The sequence below is a fragment of the Protopterus annectens genome, chromosome 8.part0 (genome assembly GCF_019279795.1).
Source record: "Protopterus annectens isolate FY-2018-M chromosome 8.part0, PAN1.0, whole genome shotgun sequence".
NCBI lineage: Eukaryota > Metazoa > Chordata > Ceratodontiformes > Protopteridae > Protopterus > Protopterus annectens.
Window position 1 is genome coordinate 391,401,761 of NC_056741.1, and position 23,529 is coordinate 391,425,289.

Genomic DNA, 23,529 nt, shown 5'->3' on the forward strand with positions numbered 1-23,529 from the left:
AAAAACTCAGACACATAGCTCTCAACCAATCAGAGACAAATCTCAACAGAATCAGGGACAAATCCTCAAATAAGCAGGGACATTTTTTAAATGTTTGTACTATTAGCTTGAAACATTTGTAGATTAAGAGAATGTGGATTAATATAGATATTCTGACGTAAAATGTCTATAACTCTGGATTACTGTCATTATTTATTAAGGGCAACTCACCACTTTTTCTTCAGCAGTCACCAGTTTTAAGAGGGATTAAAAGGGACAGACCTACAATCGGAGTCTAAATCAGGGACATTCCTGAAAATCAGGGACAGTTGAGAGGTCTGCAGACAGAAGCTGATCTGTCAGCTAGAGACAATTCTGGGAGAGTTTATGATGCACTTTTGACAACTATGGAAGGAATTCTAAATTCTTGTTGTAGTCCCATGAATCCTTATAATTATGTCCTAGTTTATTTATTTCTCAAATATTATTTTTTTCATGCTGTGCGTTAGATTTTGTGAAGCATGCAGTTTATCAACAGTAGAAAGCATTCATTTCAAACTGTTCTGCTCATTTCTTTTAATAACATTTATTCTACCAAACTAATACATACTTTTGGCACAAAAGCAGATCCTTTTTATGTGTGGTTAAGTGTAGTTTAATTAAATACAGTTTGATGAAACAAAAATTGACCTAATATATTTTGCCAAATTTTTGTTTGTTAATTAATCTTCTGAGCATTTAAGAAAACTCCTTTCCCAGATACATAGAGAATATTCACAACCTTTTCTATTAAAAATATGTATTATGTGTCAGAGTAACTCAAGGGAAATTATATTTCCAGTATTGAAGCTTTTCTGTGACCATGTACATTTGGTGAAACACAATATGTGAGAAATATTTTGATAAGTCCCGATGAGATGAGTCATGTTGTTTCCTAGTTGGTATCAGCCCTGCTAGGGGAGGCCAGTTTTAAGATGGTAAAAAAAAAAATCAGTTTTTATGTAGTTGCACGGTTGCTGAATGTAGTTTGTTTGCAGTGATGAGACATAATTAACTCCTTTAATAGGTAACAATTGTTACACACCTCTAAGTGCTGATATGGTCAGGTCTCACGAAAGAGACATTTCTTCACACTCAGCTGTCCTAAATATCTTGCCTCATATTTTTGTTCTGGGAAGTTTACGCACGTCAGTCTGTAAGTTCCTTATTCAACTAAATAAATTGTCCCTGACTTTTCTTCCACCTATATTTACTTGTTGTTTATGTGAGAGCACTCGGTATGTGGTTCACTGTCTTTCAAATCTGGTAAAACACTTTGCGCTTTTTTTTTACATTTGTAACTGATAGTACATGGAGTAGATAAAACTCCATGCATTACAAAGAGTTATGATTGGGTCTCACTGATCTTAACCATGTTGTAGCACATGGAGCGCAGTGATTATGCTCTGATTTTTGGAAAAAGACAAACCAGTTCAGTGCCAGAGTGGTGCACGGCCTGACTGTAACAAATGTTAGGCACCTCCCTGCGTATGTTAAGGTCAGGTCTACTGCCCTGCAATAAAATCTGCTGTTGATTAGCAAATGACAGTGGCAGAGCAAAAAATTTGTTTCTACCTGTTGTCTATACTCTTAATGTGTCCCTAACTTCCTGTTAAAAAAAAAATAAATAAAAATCTTAGAAAGTTGCTAGAATAACAGGATGTGTTCGGCTGCATAATGTGAAGGATACAAACTCTGGAATTCAAATGCATGTCATTATTTAGTGAACTTCAGTCCTTATTGGATTCTGTGTAAACGACAGATTTTATGAGGAACAGACCAAAAATATGAAGCCATAATCTGGATATTCTGTGAAAATCTACACAGCAGAGAGGTATTAAAGGTAGGTGTAAACATGACGGACAACGTTACACTGCCTTTCTGATAAGCAACCACTAGTGTTTTATGGCATTGAAAGCCAGCAAAACACTTGGTGATTTTTCACTTTTTAGGTGAATTTCTTGACATCCATGTCTTGAATACATAATAACATGGTTACGATCTGAGACCCCATCATAACCCTCTATATAAAACTATCCCCTGTATGAAATTATTTGTGATAATTAAATATGCTGTTCGCAATTCTGTTTAAAAGCTATTTAAACATCAGAGTAGTAAAGATCAAATAATAAATTTTGATTAGAATGGAAGTTAACATTTAAGTAGTTATACTGAAAAATTACATGGATTTATTTATTTAAATTATTTGGTTGGCATTAACCATTTTATGTTACCTTGTTTTAAATACAAAGATCTTGCCACATAAGATATTTTTATTTTTGTTTTTTTCAGCTGAATCAGAACAATGTTGGTGATATGATCATTTTTGCTTCTTTGCCACACACTCATTTGACTGGAAGGGCTGTCAAATGTGCACTTTACAGGTACAGTAAAATGTATATAACTAGACACTGAGACATGAGATGGTTCTGTTTATTGTGTGATAACTGTAGAAGGTAGAAGATGTGATTCTTTTTCCATCATTGTTGCTCACCATTTTTACTGAGAGGATTGCCAAAACTGGTCAATACACATACAACAAAATGTACGTATCCAAGCGTTAGGGCATGAGCAAGTGTTAAATGTTGCATGATTAACTGTTTAGGGGTATGAGATGAAACACGGCTTAAGCAAAAAGTATTCTGCAGTTAGGTATGTTGTTATGGGACAACCGACCAATCCCTTTAAGTTTCTTAAGATATATATATATATATATATATATATATATATATATATATATATATATATATATATAGTGGACTTTCATACTGCAATGTATGACATATATCATTATTGCATGAATAAAAATATATTAGTGCTTTGATCTAGCAATTTAACGACAATGTGTAAGGTAGTTACTTTTAAATTATGTGTTATTCGTCAGTTTGTGATATAAGGAAAGTGAAAGGATGAACAAGATGAAGATCTGCTGTTAATACTCTGCACAATGATATATATTTTTTACATAGTTATCTATTTCACGTCTTCGCAATAGGTTATTATCTTGTATACACATGGTATTTTACTTGTAACCAATCAAATTGCTTCATTTATTCTTTCCATTTTGCATTCCCTATCCTGTTTAGTAATGGTCATTTATTAGGTAGCTGCACTGCTGCCTATGCAATTCCTTTTCAGTGGCTTGTTACACTATATACACAGCTTTTTACATGCTGTTACCAGTCAGATTGTTTATTCTTTTCATTTTATATTCAACATACTTGTATAGTTAAGCAATGGATATAGATTAAGTAGTTCCATAAAAATGTTCATCAGTTAATAACTGAAGAAAAGAACATTTGATGGGTTAAATCTTGTAAAGTATTATGCGGATGTAACATAACACAAAGAAGTTATATTAGAACTGAACTATATTTTTATTAATATTCTGTGGTATTCATAAACATTGTGTCCAGTGGAATAGAGCTGGTATGCAGCAGAATGCCATATGAAATACCTGTGACTCAAAGCTTGCTACACTGCTGGTAAGACCTTGTTTATGGTCATTCTCCATTGTGTAGCCACATAATTCTATGCAAAGAGGATACATACCTTCCCCAGGATTTTATGAAATTCAGAACTGGTACAGCTGTGCACAAGCTAGCCCCACCTACTGAAGTAACAGGACCAGAGCAGTGTACCTTCGGTTCATGTAATGTGTCTAACCAAACCAGTCCCCCCACTTTTCTCATATATGTCCTTCAGCATGCAGAGCTGAGCAGTACCATCACTGCTTAAGTGGTAAATCTGGAAAAAAAATCTTCTGTGCATAATAAGAGAAATCCTACTGGCATCACATTTCCTTGTAGTGCAGGCAAACTTGCTTAAATTACAACAATATCCCCACCTGAATACAGTAATGCTATTGTGCTCCTGCCATTGTGAGCTGTCATAGCACTAGATTCCCTCATTACCATATTATGGTCATGTCTGTAGCTATGCTGTCATCCCTAATTAATGGAAAATATTATTATAATTTGTGTGGCATGAAAGTGGAACAGGGAATAGTGACTGAATAAGATGTGTCATACACAAACATATCGTACCACATCTCTGGTTCCTGCAATGTCACACGCAAACATACTGTACCCCATCTCTGGTTCCTGCTGTGCCACACACAGACACACCTTACTCCATCTCTGGTTCTTGCTGTGTCACTCACAGACATACCGTATGCCATCTCTAGTTCCTGCTGTGTCACACAAACATAGTACCCCATCTCTGGTTCCTGCTGTGTCACGCACAGACATACCGTACCCCATCTCTGGTTCCTGCCGTGTCACACACAAACATACTATACCCCATCTCTGGTTCCTGCTTTGTTGCACTGCCATTTTAAGCCACAGAGAGATTATGTCTTCATTTACAGTGGTGTGCTATTCACTCTGGTGAGCAATTCAAAGATAATTATCCTCATTTTATGCCAACTTTCATTACTACAATCTATTCTATGAACTTTGTCAATGACAGACAGTGTTCTGATTTACATTGTGCAGAATGCATCTATGATACAGCACACTATGGCTCAGATTTATAATGAAGTAGCATGTAGCTGACTTCTAATTAGTGGCCATGTGAAAGGTCCATATATTTCAAGACAATGTTTAATGTATTTCTTCTTAGTCGTGAGCCGTCCTGCACAGCCAGTTCAAAGATACTACTTTTTCAGGATTCATCCATAGATCCCAACCATTATTATTTTTACTAGTAGTAGTAGTAGTAGGTAGGAAGTATTATGAAAGGAAATTTACAAGTTAACAAAAGTGAAACACTACCACCAGCATTGCGCACATTATTTGCTAAGCTGTTTTTTATAACTGGCTTCTTGGTTACTTACCGTGGGCTTTTTTATTATAAATGCTTGACATTTTACTTATTCATACCCTTCAAACTGTTCCATGTATTCTTCTTGTTTTACATTCATGCAATCTGTTACATATATAAGATGCAGATGTTGTCCCATTAAAATACTTATTGTTCAGTAATTGTGATTGAATGAAAATTTGGTTAGGTAAAACAAGAAAAAAAAAAACATGCATATATAATATAACGGACCACAGAGTGCACTGCTGGTCATCTAGATAAAGGTGCAGGCTGGTGCCCGCCCGAGAGATATACAGCAATGCTGATGTGCATTACTGACTTATAAAAATGATTATACTATCTGCTTGGAGTTAATATTAATTTTGTTAGTACTATTCTGTTGATTCTGTTAGTCTGTCTTAGACACAGATATAGAAGAAGTCTAAGCTGTTTGCTATTATAAGGCATGTACGGAAATACCATATAAAAATAATGGGACCATTTGGCACACAAGTCTTCTTGGATACAAATTTCAAAGGGTCTGGAGCCTTCAAGTAAATAATTTATTGCAGTGTTGGTGGTAGCCTAGGTGTATGTAAAGGATTCCACTGCATTTATCAAAATGTGTAAAGGTTCTTTATTAAGTAACACAAATAGTGCAGAATTCACAAAGTCTAACAGAAGCTACACAAACAGAATGTTTACATGAGGTGAAACTGAAAATAATTTGTGCAAACAATAGGAAGATATCATAAAACAAGGCAATAACAGTGGTTAACGCCAAAACATTTGCCAGAGCAAAATACATGTACTGAAAATGTGCTACTTGTTATACAGTACTTCAGCACAAAGTCCTAACCAAATATGTCAGTCCTGATCCAGTTACCATAAGAGATCTCATGGTACTTATCGAAAAGAGTAAGGTAAGTTCTCTGGTACTCTGGCCAAATTCCCCCTACTCTGTTTGAGCATCACCTCGGTCCAGTGGTGCTAACCCAGTCAACAAAATAGAAATAAAATAAAATATCAATTATTTTTATTTCCCAATCCCATTTCTTTCTATAATCTCAATACAAAAGTAAGGATAGAGACAGTGTAGCAGCATTTCCAAGTTATACATACAGACATACAAATATTTCAGGCACTAGCAATAGTGCCGTTCTAGTCTGCCAATATACCAAAACAGTTGCTCCCATAAATGTCCAAGTTGTCCTTAAAATATCTAATTAAACTAGTGCTTGCTTTTATGTAATTTGGTAGTCTATGCCATGCATCAGCTGCTTTCTCAGAAAACCAGTTAGTACACCTCTCATTCCTATATAATTTTCTACATAGGCTGTTTGATGTTTCTTTAGTACTTCTTGATAACCCCAAACCATTCACGAATGTAGTTATTGCTAAATGCTCTTTTTAAATATCTGTTAGATACTGTACAAGTTCAAATATTTAGTCCTTCATAATAACTTAAATGTTCACATCCATGGATGCCCTCGGTAAATTTCTACTGTACTCTTTCTAATTTGCTCAAACTTGTTTTCTTATAATGTTTACATATTGTCACGCCATACTCAGGCTTGGGTCTAATTTATCTAAGAAACAATGATTTCATAATTTCTGATTTCCCAGACTTTATAAATATTTTTGATGACCTATAGTTCTATAACCATCATTAACCAAGTTGGTTAATGTGATTAAAACATCAAAGCTGGATCTACCCATATACCATTGTCCTTAAATGCATTTACAGTTTCAGCTGTGTGCTGTTTTAAATATTCACCTTTCAGACTATGTCTCCCAAATCTCACATGCTTAGCTTTCAATGTGTTTATCAGCATATTATTCTCCAGTACCCAAATGAGTAGTCAAGTTCTTTGGCAGACATGCCCTGTCTATAACTCATCAGTTTTCCCATTTTGAAATCATCTGCATATAGACCATAGAACACCTCAGATGAAAAAGATAAGTCTGAAAGAAACAGTCTAAACAAGTAACAGCTTAGGACTGAGCCCTGTAGGACACCCTGACTGTAACCTAGAATTTCACTTGTCTAATTGCTGTATGGTACTTGCATATCCTATTTGTAAGCCATGTAGCTGTCCATCTTATTAAGAGTACATCAATACCTACTGTTCTAATTTATTTAATTCTATATAAATTACATCACAACACAGGTTTTCATGTTTAGCTGTTATATTGTTATAGAACATAATGTTACTGGTGGTTATAGCTCTATTTTCCACATATGCATGCTGATATATGGTTTCAAGTCACAACCTTTCCGTTTTGGACAATAACTTATCCAAAATAACCTTCTCCATTATTTTTCCTCAGCATGAAAGTAAATTCATTGGTCTGCGTGACTCTTGGTTTGTCCTACCCCCTTTCCCTTAAAGACAGGTTTAACAAGTACATGTCTGCAATCTTGAGGAATCTTCCCATAATGAAATGACCTAGTGAATAACAGATGATGGTACTGTAAAGTTCATGCCAAAGTATTCTCAAGTGAAAGTTACTTTCCCAGAATCTCCTAATCCTGTTACATGAGAGAAATGAGTGATCGTGTCTTCCTCCACTCTGCACCCAAGGAAATGATGCTGCTGTTCTGTAAAAGTCTTATATTTTGACATGAGCTTCCCCATCATTTTATTTAAGGACAGTCTTGATACAAAGTCAAGCCACTCTGAAAAGCTATATATGTAATAAATTGATATAATAATTTGCCTCTAGTTAACACTTTTCCTTTGGGATTTGAAAAGTCCTGCACATCCTTCTATCAAAGTCTTGCAATATTTTGACATGTCAAGAGTGCAGAGATCCCTTTATAAACTATGTATCGGCATTCCCACATAACCACTTATATTGGTAATCTTTTAAATCATCATCTTCCGCATTAGTAAAGAATATGTTTTTTTAAGTGGTTTATATGCTTACTGTTGCTAATAATTCCCTATATTTAGTACATAAAGGAGTTTCCAAGCAATCAGTGCCTTTATTTTGCACAAGTATGGAATATATGTTAATAAATGATTAGGTACCAGGGACATCACAGGCTGTTTATCTTCACTTTAAAGGAGTATTGAACAGATTACGTTGCTGTATGGAATTAAGCCAAGATCCCCCAAAAAAGAAAAGACAATGTCAGTAATAGTCTCCTCCCAAGCAACAATAAGGATATAAAGGGATAAAAAAGAGCAACATATAACTATCAGGGTGCCATAAATAATGTAGACATTTTTAGAAAATTACACAGCTTGTACGTTGCCCAGAATTATACAGCATATTTCAACCTCTTTACTTTCTGCAACCGTGGATTTCGTCCAGTCTTTATGGCACCGAATGCTACATCCAAAGTAATGATCTAATCACGTGAAAAAAAGAATACCTCAGACAGAATTCCAAAACCTGAAACCCTCATTCGATATCTAAGTCAACTGTAATCCAACAACATGCAAATGTCTTTCTAAAGTATAGCCTGGTATCTGTATCCAAAGTCTGTATTTGACTATAATGACAGCATCATCTGCATAAGATAGAAAAGTAGGTACAGGAAATTGTATCCAAAGTCTGTATTTGACTATAATGACAGCATCATCTGCATAAGATAGAAAAGTAGGTACAGGAAATCCATGAGGTAAGCAGACAGAATTCTCCAGTAATGACATAGAGATAGGGGTATCTTTGATGTACCTCTCTCTCTGCATACATGCTGATATACCCACACATTCATTATGCATCTCATTCATATATGGTGATAAGTGGACTGATTGTGCTTCAAAAACTGAAGCCCAGTACCACAACACTGCAAAATCTATCACACTCTGACATTATGTATGCTGTTAAATGTCTTAGAGTTATCACAGGACAGCGGGCACGCTTCTTTCCCTTCATGTAGCAGACCAGAATCAACTACCTTTTTAAGCAGAAGTGGCATGTCTTAAGGTTGAGTACACCAGAAACACTATCAGATTATTTAATACATCATTATGAAAGTCAGAAGTAAGTTGTAAATGTAAATTTCTCATGAAAGTTTTGTAGTCCATATTTCAATGGGTTTCCTTTTATTAACAGCCATCTTGTTCCCTCTTTTCAGATGAATTGTATGATTATATCCACTGTATTCAAGTGACTAATATCACAAGCCAACCATTCATTTAAAACCGCTAAGAAACAATGTTTTACTGCTGAAGTTAAGGTCTTGCAGCAATCATAAATAAAATCATCCAAATCTGGACCACTGTCAACACCGACTAAATGTAACACAGTTTCTAACTTACAACTCAGTTTCTAACAGTATAACTAAATTGATGCACGCCCAAGGAAAATCCAATGCAACATCCATAAAACAAGATAACATAGTCATTTGCACAGTAACATATTAGTGTTGTTTAACCAAACCTTCACATTTGTATCTTTCAAGCCCCTGAACAGATTTTGTTTGCGCTGAATAAACTTACCAGTCAGTGGTTTAACCATTTCTTTGTTGTCTTAAAAAAAACAAACAAAAAAATAAACAAACAGATAGTGTCGAGTTAATAACTTGTGCATGATTTTTTCTCATTCACTGCATTATGTTCCCCTTTCTTTATGTAGCCCTCAGAAATGTTATTACAAATTAAAAGAACTAATTGCTTAATTTCTTCTCCATATCAACGTTGGAAAGTCTTCCATATTTCTATTTGCCACTTTCAATAATCAATCTTGTACCTTTGTAAAATGCCATCCATCTAGTAGACCTGAAATTATAGTGAATTCTCATACTATTGTGATTATTCTATTTCTGAACATAATGTATCCAAGGCCTGTCAGTCATTCAAGAACCGTAAGCCTCTTTAAGCCTTTACCCAAAGGAACCAAAAAATCGTCTAATCTGGAAGCTCTGCAGTGATCCGAAAATAACAGTCAAAACAATCCCTTCACTTCAAAATGGGAACAGGAATATGTTGCTTAGTCAGTTTCAGAATGCAGAGGTCCCCTATGATACATGAAGACATAAGACATACCCAGTCATAAATTGCCATTTTCGCCATTTCTTTACATATGTTCATATCATGCCCTTCCTTACTGTGCTTTTTATGTAGGTCACAATTAAAATCATCTAATACAGGTATATGCAAATTTACTAACAAAATGTTTTAACTACTTCAAACAATGGTATTCTGAGTCAGCCATATATGAATAAAATAGTATTAATCTTTACATAGCCCTATATAAAATGGATCTAGATCAAGACCTTTACCTGGTCTGAAAACTGTAACATCCAGGATCTGATTATTTATTTATTTATTTATTTATTTATTTAAATTTGTTGACGGAATTATATGTTAAACCCTGAAAAGCACAACAACCCCCTGAACAGCAGTCTACAGCAAAGGTCCCCCCAAAAAAACAGTATTCCACAAGATTTAAAACTGATGTAATTGAAGTAAAGTCAGAATCCATAGAGCCACCAAACTTAAAATAACTTCTGTCCAGCACATACACCAGCAGAGTATTGATAACCTCCTGGCATCAGAATCAAATCTGTAACATTTAGTGTAAGAATAGAAAGGTTATCATATTATTTTGAGTTCATTTGCTGGCTAACTGTTTTCTTACATTTCAGCGCTTTTCTCAGAGTTATAAACTTCAATTTCATCTTCCATTTTCTGAGAAACTCCGTTGCCTAAACTTCCCCTTCCTTCACAACACCATCACCTTCACTTCTAATGCCAGCAGAAGGTTGTAGAAAAGCAAGGAGTTTTCTCGTCTACATTTACTATCACTAGCATACAGAAGGCTGCTTTTTAGGTCAAAAATCTTATGAGCATCTGCGTTATGGAGAGTAGGGTCAGAGGGCTTAGCAACTTCTTTAACTGTAATAAAAGACTCTGGCTAATGTCCAAATTATTTGATTTCAGGAGCATGTAACCAAATTAGAGGTTGAAAATATCCCCGATGCACAGGCTTTGGCAGTTAAAGTTTTAGTGAGAACAATGAAAGGTACAATAGCCATGGTCTTTAGTCTTACAACAACTTCAAGAGTAACATCTGGAATATGAAGCTAGTTGGAAGTGCAGGAAAATGTGAAGCAGTCCATTTTTCTTCCATTATTTCATTACATATGACTGCTGAACCCGGTGAAGGTTCATCTTGCCCTATCATATCCTGAAGAACATTGTTAGACAAATGTCTCTGTGATAAAGTTGCCGCAGTAATGTTAGAAGGAATATCAGTATCAGACATTTTTATAACAGAATTATTTGTAGTTGCAATAACCTCTGCCATCTCAGAGTCTTTTCCCTCTTCCTCCACAAAGAAGCACTATCCAGTGTGCCCCACAAAGAATAGAGGAAGTTCACTGGTGTCCTGGCTAAATCCCCCCTAGTCAGTATGAAGCCACCTCGGATCTTCCCTGAAGCAAGGCTACTGGGACTAACCTGGTCAACAAAGGGTAAACATTTTACCCCAAAACCAGTTACATATCTCTGTGAAAGACTATATTTTCTCATAAGGTGATACTGGACAGTGAATGACCAGCTGTCTTTACGCTGATTAGAAGAATAGTCGCACCTCCTCATCACTGAATGGCTATCTGCCTCATTTTCCCCTCAGCCTCAGTGCTGCCACTGAACATCTCTGCATAACGTATCCAGGCACCTCTGCATTGTGCTGTTACTTTGTGGAACAATGCGCCAGCTAGTGTTTATCAACCATAAAGATAAAGTAAATTCTGTGCATTATAAATTACGTATTGTCCTAATAGAGTATGTAAATACGAATATCTTGATTCCGTTTAGAAATTCCTTTTCATTAGTAAAGATGAAAAATAAGCCTTTCAATATGCTTACATCAAAATAAATGTATTGATAAACATACACATGTGAGAGCAAGCTTTAGATAACTGATGTTTGGTAGTCAGTGATCTGTGTACAGATATCACAGACTCATGCATGGAATGCAGAATATTATGATTACCCTTAGCATGGTTAGTCCGCTGAGCTAATAACAGCATTACAGCATAGGTTCTGTACTTAATTTTACGGTCAGTGTGGTCTTCTGGCGTGATGCATGCTAGTGTAAAAGTGAGTAAACAAAAGCCTCTTCTGGTTGTAGAAATTATGGGGAATATTGGTTGCAAGGGGTACCTAAAGTAAGAAAGAATGCCAGTAAAAATGATACAAAACAAATGCAAAATGTTAAATTCTCAAAACACAGGACTTTGAAAGGATACAATATATTATAATGTTGAATTACTGTGAAAAAAGAATTACAGCTAGAATGAACATTGCACAAGGCTAAGCCCTATCTGCACTCCAGTGTTGTGGAAGGCATATCTTCCTACACCCCACATCCTAAATACACCCCACATCCTAAATACATTGAATATGTATTTGCCATATAGATCAAATTGTTGTATTTTACTTCAAAATACAGTATGAATGTGGAGTAAGTATACAGACAATTTAGGTCTGATGATGAAAACCTGATATAAACAGGAGGCGCAGAGAATACACCCCTGCATTACATGCTTTAGTTCTTTAAAATGCTTGAATTTTTTTAGGTTTAGTATTGTTATCGGTTTAATTTTATTTTATAGTAATATGATTGTATTGTTTCAATTCACATTTCTGTATTTTGAAAGTGTATTTTTGATTTGGTTTATGTTTTTCACTTGAATGTTTTCTTACATTAGGCTCATGGTCATGAGACCTGTATCAGAAATAGCAAATTCTTCATTATGTTAATTAATGCTGGATCTTGTATGTTTTTAGTGCAGCAGTTTTTGCAGTAATGTTATAGCAGACAGTGTTTTTCTTTATTTCCTGTTAAACTCAGTTTACAGGAGCTGCTTTAAGATAGACATGCTCTCTCTGATCTCTGGAATGAATCCAAATGAAGCCCAATGCATCCTTTTAAATCTACAAAAATTTGAGTATTTTTTATTCACTGTACTGCACTTTTAAACTGTGCATTACTGAATTGCCACCTACTTTTAACTGTTTTTGCCACTTCAAGCTATTTTCCTGTTCCACTGTTTCCTGTTTGAGGCTGTTTTTCCTGCACTTTGTATTTTCTAGTACTTGTGTATTTTGTAGCATAGGCTACCTTCAGATTTTCTGAATCTAGACTGTTTGGCATTATCTGAGCACTAAAACCAGCCATCTTACATTGAGCATTTCCATTGGTCAACTTGTTTGAAAATTGCTTAATTTAGCTTGTATCTAAGCACCACATTTGTAAGAGCCTGTGCTCAGTTTACAGGAGCTGCTCTAGGACAGATGTGCTCTCTCTGATCTCCAGAGTGAACCCAAATGAAATCCAAGGCATCCTTTGAAATCTACAAAATTATAAGTATTTTTATTCACCATATTGCACTTTTAAACTGTGTATTACTGAACTGCTGCCTACTTTAAATTGTTTTGCTGTTTTAAACTGTTTTCCTGTTTCACTGTTTGCTTTTTGAGACTGTTTTTCCTGCACTTTGCATTTCTAGTACTTGTGTTTTTTATAGCATAGCATAGCTTAGATTTAGATTTGCTTAATCTAAACTGTCTGGCATTATCTGAGTACTAAAACCAGCCATCCTACATTAAGAGGGCCCCCTGCATCCTTGTGGCAGAAGAGTGTAGCCAAGGACCCATCTGAGTTGGGGACTGTTGGAAAAAGGCTCAGTATTGAACATTTCCACTGGCTAGCTTGTTTGATAATTGCTTAAGTAAGCTGCGCATTGTGCAAAGGGGTTAGTACTACCCATTACAAAAGCAAAGACTTAGAAAGTCAATTTTTTCCTTAGATACCTGCTTATGAACCATCCTAGGATTTCTTGTTTCCATGTGCGCTGCACAGTTGCTCACTGCTGCCCAGAGAGCAACTTAGCTGCACACTTTTTAGGCATTAATGCAGGCACCTACTCCAAAACCTCCATGGTTTAGTTGATTCTACTAGTCTCACAGCAGAGCCAGTTCCATCCAGCCCTCTCCACACTACTTAGTACAGAACAAACCTGACATAATGGATGGACAGTTTTCCACCATTTCTCCAGCCATTCAGGTGGTCATAGGCATCCTAAGGTAATGTAGCAACTGCCTCATGTATACTGACAACCCATTACTCCTAAAACATACTAATACAATATGTGAGATATGTATCTGTTCTATAAATCTGGAATCAATGCTCTCTCTCACAAAACAGCAGATCAGATTCCAAATGGGTTGTGTGCACAAACACTTCACATCTTCCACAAACCAACAACAGAACACATAAACCCACATACACGGATACACTCACTAGAAGTATACCAAAAGAACAGAGACCTCCCAAATACAAACTGTCCATACACAATGCAGTCCCAACAGGATCCATTACACATAAAAACACACACATCAGTGTCTCACCCAACAAGCCCCTAAGGCAAAATACCTCAAAACAAAATGTCTTGGTCATAGGCAACTCCATAGTGAGACACACAGATATCACACTCACCAGGCTAGACAAGGAGAATGTTATGGTCAGCTGCCTGTTAGGTACAAGCATCCAACAAATCATGCATGCACTCAAGTCTCTCAATAACAAATACTGTTATGACTGTCAAAGTCCATGCTGGAGTGAACGACTTGAGACGCACCTCAATGGACTATATGAAGAGAGACACAACTGAGCTTGCTGATTATGTGCCCCTAGCCCTAAGCAGCATTCTACCTTCACCCAGGATGATGCCTCACTGCAAAAAAAAAAAAAAAATTTTGAGTTTAACAACTGGCTTAGGTTGTGGTGTTAGTTTAGAGGGATCCAGTATCTGTCAGCCTGGGATGACATGGTCACAAGACGACCCTGCTTTGCCAGGGATGGTCTTCACCATTCACCTCTTGGTTTTGGTTACTGGCTAATGTATTTCCCTCCCCACATAGCGCCTTTTTAGGTAATGTCATAAGAACAAAATTTCTGACATAAAAACATCTTCTAGAGACAAACTAAAGGTTGTGCTGCTTAATGCTAGGAGCCTAAATCACAAACTGCACTCACTGGAAGCGCTCCTTCCTTTGGAAGACATAGATATCTGTACAGTATCACAGACATGGTACAAGGCCGTAGAGAGTACCCCAGCCATGTAAGGCTGCAATGCTTTCCACACTTTAAGTCTGCAAAATGAATGTGAGAGAACCAAAGGGAGAGGTGTATCCATCTTCATCAAAGGCAAATACACGTCAAAACTGGTTAAACAGTACAACTCCATAGAGCTACTCCAAGTCCAGCTAATTGTAGGAAAGACCCCCCCTTCCACATCATTGTTACCAATAGTTTCCCCACCATGAACCCAGGTAAACCACACTGCTTACCTAGACCTTCTTGAGTCACTCACAGTACTGCCAAACACCCTAGTCATGGGTGACTTTAACTATCCCTCCGTCAACTGGGCAACATATTTGAGCAGTAACATGCTCGCCTAAACTTCTTGGAATTTGCTAACACAAATGGATTGTCAGCATCCCCACAAGGGGCTCAAATATCCATGACCTAGTGTTCACCAATATGGGAGATCACTGCACCATCCCATGTGTGAGGCCCTCCCTGGTAAGATCAGATCACAAATCTGTTTTGTTTGAAGTAACAATCTCAACTGATCCCCAGTCTGGAGCAAAAAGTTTAAAAATTTCTACAAAGCAAACTATAGCCTTCTACGAGATAGCATAAATAGTTTGAACCCCCCACTCACCACCGACAGCAGTGTCTCCCATACTGAGGAGTACACTAATGCCTTATATAAACACCTATACAAGTGCATAGACTATAATTGACTGGATTAAATCAAGATCCTCACAAAAAAATAAACCACCCTGGTGGACATCCACCATAAATAGGTTATACAACAAGAGAAACAAACCGCTGACTAAGAACAAGAAGAAAAGGTATCAGCAGAGGAAAGACACCTTCCACAGCTTGAATAAGCAAATTAGACATCTTGGAAAGTCCTCCAAAACTAACTACGAAACCAAATTAACATCCTTGCCTAAGGATAATCACAAAGCATTTAATAACTACATCCAAAATCTTAAAGGGAATGCTCAGATTTGTGTCAAACTAGCAGTGGATTGTACCACTCATACAAAACCTGTGAAAATTGCCAACCTGCTAGCAGGCAGGTTCAGTGAAAACTTCACTCCACTGTCCCCAACAATCATACCCCAAAATATACCCATCACCAGTCTTCTACCTAGTATCTCAAATGAACAGGTCATAACTGACCTCTCCAAGGCCAAAAACACAGCCTCTATGGGACCAGACAACATCCCAGGCTGCTTAATAAGTGGTCTAAAACAGGAGCTGGTGGAACCATTGGGTACTCTCTTCAATCGGAGTCAAAGTACTGGCTTTGTCCCACCCGAATGGAAAACTGCAACTTTGATCCCTTTGCACAAAGGGGGTCCCTCATCCAACCCTGGGAATTATAGACCCATAAGCCTAACCAGCCTTACTGTAAGGCCATAGAAAGAATCATCATGAACCTAATCAACAAGGATATAGGAGACTTTCAATCTGTTGACCTGACCCAGTTTGGTTTCGTTAATGGCAGATCATGCTTGTTAAACCTGGTGGACTTCTTTGAAAATGACACCAAAGTCTTGGATGAACTGCAGAACAGTCTATACTGCCTATCTCGACTTAGCCAGGGCCTTTGACACTATCCCCCACTCAGGCATCATCAATAAACTCACCCAGCTGGGGATAAACCCATATGTCATTAGATGGGTAGCCAATTGGCTCATCGATAGAACTCATACAGTCAAAGTAGGGGATTCCACCTCTACTAGCAGACCTGTTACTAGTGGTGTTCTACAAGGGTCTGTGCTGGGTCCACTTCTGTTTGAAATCTATTTCTTAGAAGTTTGGATAAGAATAGATGGTCGGTATTTTATCAAGTTCGTTGATGACTGCAAACTGCGTGCAACCATTGAAACCCAAAACAATGTCACAGTACTACAAAAAGGACTTACACAGACAAATGATTGGTGCCAAAGCCACGGACTTAAACTTAACGCAAAAAAAAAAAAAAATGTATTATCATCCATTTTGGTAAAGGTGAAGTCCCAGCAAATTACAACATTAACAATATCCCCCTGAGTTCAAACCCAGTGATGAGAGATGTGGAAATGCAGGTTGATAGCAACCTTAACTTTGATCAGCATGTGTCCACAGTGGTGAGGAAGGCCTTCTACATTACCATGTCATAAGTAAGGGAATAGCATCCAAAAGAAAGGAAGTTATAACTCCTCTGTACTTGTCCATCATCAGAACAATAATAGAGTACAGTGCTGTTTTTTGTATGTACCTCACCAGACACCTGCAGCAGCTGGAGAGACCTCAGAGGTTTCTCACCAAGAAAATTCAAGGCCTTCATCACATGCCCTGCACAAACTGTTACCATACTCTGTTATTCTGTATTGTATAGACTGTGTAGAGGTGATTCGTGAATGGCCTTCAGAGCAGTCTCGGACCTTGCCTTAATGGAAATGCTGCAAATCCGCAAATCTAATATGACAAGACTCACTCCTTCTAGAGACCTTAACCTAGCCTGCAACATAAACAGGACTTGCTGGAGAGACAGATATGTCTCCCAGATGCTGCTACTTCTCTAAAAACAGAGCTCCTCAATAATCGTGTTCAAACATAACTTGGACACTTGGATGGGAAACCATAAATTCACCCTGGAGGTTTCACCTATGTCCCTTTTGGATAGGGGCAGTCACTGATCATAAATTTGTGCACTAATACAGGCTATTTGTTTCAGTCTATGAGGGAACAAGGGTAAAACATGGCTAGGCTGGTAAAGGCCCTAGCGCCAGTAGCCTAGTAACCTCCTATGATTCTGTGAACTAATTGTGCAATATAAATGACATGAAGTCCTGTGTCTTCTGAGACATGTGTTTAGATGTCACTCATTTTTCAGTATTCAGCTCCACAGATACTGGTGCAGGGCTTCTAATAGTGGTATCTGCTACTCTCAGACCTAGCTACAGGTGAGTCGTACAATAATACTTTTTAATGAAACACTAATTGCTGCAAAATGGGGCATTAATGACCTAAACAAAAGTGTAACAAATCAGTATTTTGTCAGTCACTGCAGATATTTGTGAAAAAATCAGTAGATTAGGACTAGTGTTGTTGCCATCTCTTTGAATTAAAATTAACGTTTTTCATTGTTGATTTATTTATTGGACAGGAATGGATCACAGATTGGTTTCCTTAGTCGTGATGACAACTATGACTTCTCATTTCAAGCAACAAGATTTTTCACTCCTTATGTCACTTTAAAGATGGTATGTTTGTAAAAATTACAAGCAGTAGTTTTTCTGATGGGGTTTATTTAGCCAAGCTTGAGTCTGGTAACACTGTCTAGTATTATACATTTTGTAAATGTAAATGACTTCTCTGAAAGGAGAAAGAAAAAAGCTTCCACTGTAGAAGTTTAAATATTTACTCCCTTATTTTTTCCATCAATGTTTGTTTTTTATTCTTTTTATGTATAATTTTCAGGAATCATAAAATTTGAAAATATTGAGTTGTAAATTTCATAATATTTTCTTTTCAAGCTGCATGCTGTTTTTGAACTGTATAACCATACAGTTGTGTAATAGTATATTCTGTTGTGGTTGTTAGCAACATTTTAGCTGTGTTCACTTCATGAGGCTTATGGGTCAGCACATAAAAACAAACACTTTGGCGGAAGATAATGGATTGCTTAGCCCATTTATTCTATTCATATCTTTATCTTTTAAGAAAGTTACATGTTCTACTTTTATCTATCCAGCTTATGAATTTTCATATATTGCCTTAAATTTGAGCAGGGAGAGCAAACAAACATACAGACATTCAGGCAGTGTTCATATCTAGTATGTTCAGCACCAATTCATGGTTTACATTGTTCTCCCTTCCTTTACCAAATACTCAGTCCCTTGACATCTATGTCAGTAAATGCATTGCAGGATAATGGGGTGTGTTGCACTTCTGAGTGAGTTCCTTTGGATAAAATGTTAAATCAAAGTCCTATCTGCCTGAGTTGGCAGTAACTCAGGTAGGTGTAAAAGAAGTTTGGCGCTTATCGGAAACAATAGGAAAATTTCTCCAGAGCCCTGACCAAATTTTTCTTAGTTACTATAAATACCCCTTTAATCTCTCCTGAAAAGAGGCCTTTGGCCTACCTGGACTCACCTGGATAACAAAAGCATACATTAGTAAATAAGTAAATCAGAAGCTCAGTGAATAATTTTACTGCAAGTAGGGTGACCTGACCACTAATGTCACCCTACAGTTGTTGCGTACCTACAGCCATGTGTCTTTTCCTTGTTTTTTTTTTTTTTCATTTTTAAGTACACTGAAAATGCATAGTTTCCATAGGCTCATAGGTAAGTACTAGGCTAGCTGTCTTTGCAGGCTATTTTAAGCTTAGCCAGTTTCCCTTTTTATACTCAAATTAACCTATCCCATTTGGTTAGTGTCTATCCCTACCCACCCCATGGTTTGTAATTATATATTACCCTAATGAGAATAGACAATTTCCTGTCTTGGTTCGTGGTGCATCTCAATACATCAAAACTTTATGCTTGACGGAGCATATGTGATATATTTCTTTTTTAAGCTAAGCTAAAATATCATCATTGTCTACATTGGCCTCACCTAATCCCTCCTCATTAGACCCACCCCATCACACACACCTTAGGCTTACTTACAATACAGAGTTGCAGCGCACTTTACTGCTGACATGATTTTACTTTTTAAAAAATAACCATACATCATTGACAGTACAATACCCATCTAAATATATCTGAACAACCCACTGTACACCCACCAGCAGCAATGCTTACCAGCGCAAACAGCAGTGCAATGTTATTTCTTTTGGCAGTGACATAACTTCTCTTCTGAAAATCTAGTGAATTAAAACAAATACCAGAAGTGACCATAGTGGGTGCCACAAGCTGGTAACAGTAAGGTGTAAGGAAGAGGACAGAGGTAGCATTCTTAGATGTTTTAACTGTATTAGCAGTGACCGCACAGAAAGAAGAAAGGGGTAAGCAGTATAGTGAGTGGCTGCAGCTGTGGACAGGGCAGAAAGGTTAGGAATTCAGTATATACATAAATCGAAAAAGAACACAAGTGTATTCACCATGGAAATGGCAATGCCAAATACTCACAAAGTCCAATAAAGTACGAAATTTCTTTAATCCATAAGCAGAAAAACAGGAAAATGAGCGCTTTCGCGTAGCAACTGTACGCTTCATCAGATTCTATTTTTAATACAGCTGATTCAGTTTATATAGCTAAAAGCCATATTTAATTGATGTAATTAAACAATTAGCTGACTAATAAATCATTTTACTTAAAGCAACATCTTCCTTATATTGCATAAAAACCTCAATCACTTCAATTTCTAACATGTAAACACATTGTTTAATACAATTTTAAAACTTTAAAACTTAACTATTATGAAACTTACACTAGATAATTCATATCTTTACCATAAATATAAATATAAAATAAATATATATAATATAAATATATATAATGCATCACTAACATTCATGTATATAAGCCTCATTTATAAAAATCAACTATATATTACTATAAACTATCATATATTTATTAAAATATGTACGCATATTATTTAAAACATTATAGAATATGTATCATAAGGTGCTTGGTGCATGTATATACAAAAACATTTATTAAATTCTAACCACTTAGAATAAATAAATAAATGAATAAATAAATACATGAGATTAAATCAAGAACTGCATGATTTACGATATTTTAAAACAGGCTTCAGAGGAACATATTGATTTAACCCTGGAGGGTGATGTGCTCTCATTCTTAATATCCATTATAATTCTTTCTGTTCTAGTATATTTACAAAATCTCCCCCTCTTTCATTCTTATCTACAATCTGTAATATTCTAAATTTAAAATTATGATCATTATATTGAATTATGTGTTTTGCTAGTGCATTAAGTTCATTGCCTTTCTTAATGTCATACACATGATTGTATATTCTTTTTTTCAATTTCCTTTTTGTAAGTCCTATATAGTAAGCAGGACAGCATTCACAGGTGGCCAAATAAATAATATTGCAAGTGTCACAAGATGCAAAAAATCTGGGAATAAATGAATAATTCAGAACAGGGTGAATAAATGTTTGTGTTGCTGTAATATATTTACACATATTACAATTGTTACATGGAAAAGTTCCAAATTTTGTTACAGCACATGTTTCTACTATCTCTCTTTTATTCCGTGTAACACATAACAAACTCTTTAAATTTTTATTATTTCGATATGTGAAACTGGGCATGTGTCCTACTAATTCTAATGTTCTACTATCTGTAGTTAATACTTGCCAATGACTACTAATAATATTTCTAATTATTTTATTGTCATTTGAGTAAGTTGTAACAAAATGTATTCTCTCATCTTATCTCATGATTTGTGTATTCCTATGGTTCATAGGTTCATACTAGGCTATCTGCCCAAGGGCATTTATAAGCCTAGCCCATAGTTATGTGGCTTTCGCCACCCCTTTAGTTTGAATAAAAACTATGCCTATCATTTTTCTGTGCCTCTGTCAAGCAGTGACACTGAAGTAATCCCTGGGGTATATCTGCGATCTCCCATCCATTGGTCAAGATTCCTCTTGATCAAGGCCAGCGAGGTGCTCTGCCTCACATGTACCGGGATTTTGTTCCACAGCATAGGGAGTCTCTGGGTGATGAATCTGTCCCTCCAGCACGTTCTATTTATAACCGTGTCAAGGTTTAAGTCTCCGCCCTTGTGGTTCTGAGGGATCTACATTTTTGAGGTGAAGCATATTCATCAAATCTGGGTTTGACATGGCCTTATATGTCAGGCACAGGTCACCTCTGAGCAAGCGGTATGAGACTGAATAGAGCTGGAGTTCTTTCAGTCGGGCAGCATAAGACATATTTTGAGACCCTTTATCCTTTTGGTGAGGAACTTTTGGGGCCTTTCAAGCTGCAGCAGGTGTCTGGTCAGATACATTCGAGCGGGGCATTGTACTCAATCATAGGTCTAATGAGTGATGAGTACAGGGGCGATGACCTCCTTGATCTAGATGTGAATCCCTTCATGATCAGGTGGGCGACATAGAAGGTTTTCCTAACTACTTTAGCAACATGAGTGTCAAGCGAAGGCTACTGTCAACTTGGGTCCCCAGATCCCTGATGACTTTTCTGTGCTCAGTGGATTGCCACCTATATGGTAGCTAGGGGTAACCTTGTTTTTCCCGAAGGGTATGACTATGCATTTTTGGCGTTTAACTTCAGGCCATGGCTCTGGCACCAGTTATCCGTTTCTGTGAGGCCCTTCTGGAGGATATCTGTGTCAGATGTGTTTTCGACTATGGCCCAGTTTGCAGTCATCTGCAAACTTTGTCAGCCATAACCCTCCTGTGTTTGCTTGTACTTCAGAAAAGTAGATGCCGAACAAGAGTGGACCCAGGACTGAGCCCTGCGGGACACCACTTGTGACAGGCTTTGAGTCTGACATGGCTCCAGCAACTCTGACCCTGTGGGTTCTGTCACTTAGCCAGTTTGCAACCCATCTTGTGATGTATGGGTTTACATTCAAGCTGATGAGTTTTTCGATGATACCTGAGTGGGGTATTGTGTGAAGGCCTTTGCCAGGTCGAGGTAGGCTGTATGGACTGCCTTTCCCTCATCAATGGCCTTGGTGACTGTCTCGAAAAAGTCAACCAAGTTTAAGAGGCAGGATCTGCCTTTGACAAAGCCAAACTGGGTTGGATCCAAAGTCTGCAAGTTCCCTATGTCTTTATTTATGAGTTCCATTATGATCCTCTCCATGGCTTTGCAGATAAGGCTTGTCAAGCTAATGGGCGGTAATTTCCAGGGTCTGTGGAGGCACCGCCCTTATGAAGTGGGACCACAGTCGCGTCGCCACTCCTTGGTGCGTATCCTGAGGTGAGGCTAAGATTAAACAGCTGTCCTAACTGTGGGTTTAATTCCTCGTTGAGTTCATGAAGCACACAGCCGGGGACACCATCGGTCCCATGGATGCTGTGTTTTTGCCTTAGTGAGGGCAGTTCTCACCTGGGCGTTGGAGATGTTTGGGGGCTACAATCCTCTGGAATAGATATCTCTCCTTTTGGGGAGAAGTTTGCACTGAACCTGTCAGCCAGTATGTTAGCAATGTGTGTAGGTTCAGTAATTTTCACATCATTTTGAACTAATTCTGAGCATATCTGGGAGTTTCCTCCTAGGTTTCTAACATAGCTAAAGAAGGCCTTATGATTGTCTTTAGAGTCCTTGGCGATTTTTCTCTCAAAATTTGCCTTGGATGATTTTATGAGAGCTCTTAGTTTTTACTTATAATGATCAAAGGTGTCTTACCTTTCAAGGATTTTGCTCTATCTTGTAGTAGCTTCCTCCTTTTGTTGTAGAGCTTGTTTATGGCTGGGGTCCACCAGACTGGACGCTTGCCTTTGGTACAGAGAGTCTTAGTTTTGTTTGGGATTGCCTGATCCATGCAGTCCTGTAGGTGCTGGTAGAAGGCATTTGTAAGTGATTCAGCGGTTTGAGTAATGTTTACCACTGGCTCAGAGGCCTTAAAGGAGACCACACTAGTTTTTAGAAGTGTGAAATCGGCTTTTGAGAAGTTTTTCACTGTGGTCTTTTTGTTTCAGGTGGGGCGGGATGAGGACCTCCA

The 23,529-nt window shown here is 37.3% G+C and overlaps 1 protein-coding gene across 1 annotated transcript in view; it reads left to right on the forward strand.

The window, feature by feature from the left end:
- Nucleotides 1–23,529, forward strand: part of LOC122808238 (putative DBH-like monooxygenase protein 2) — a 340,431-nt gene that overhangs the window by 165,937 nt on the left and 150,965 nt on the right. Inside the window, exons 8-9 of the mRNA XM_044079200.1 lie at nt 2,311–2,402; nt 18,020–18,116. Of these exons, the coding sequence (XP_043935135.1) occupies nt 2,311–2,402; nt 18,020–18,116 (189 nt within the window). The remainder of the gene's footprint in view (nt 1–2,310; nt 2,403–18,019; nt 18,117–23,529) is intronic.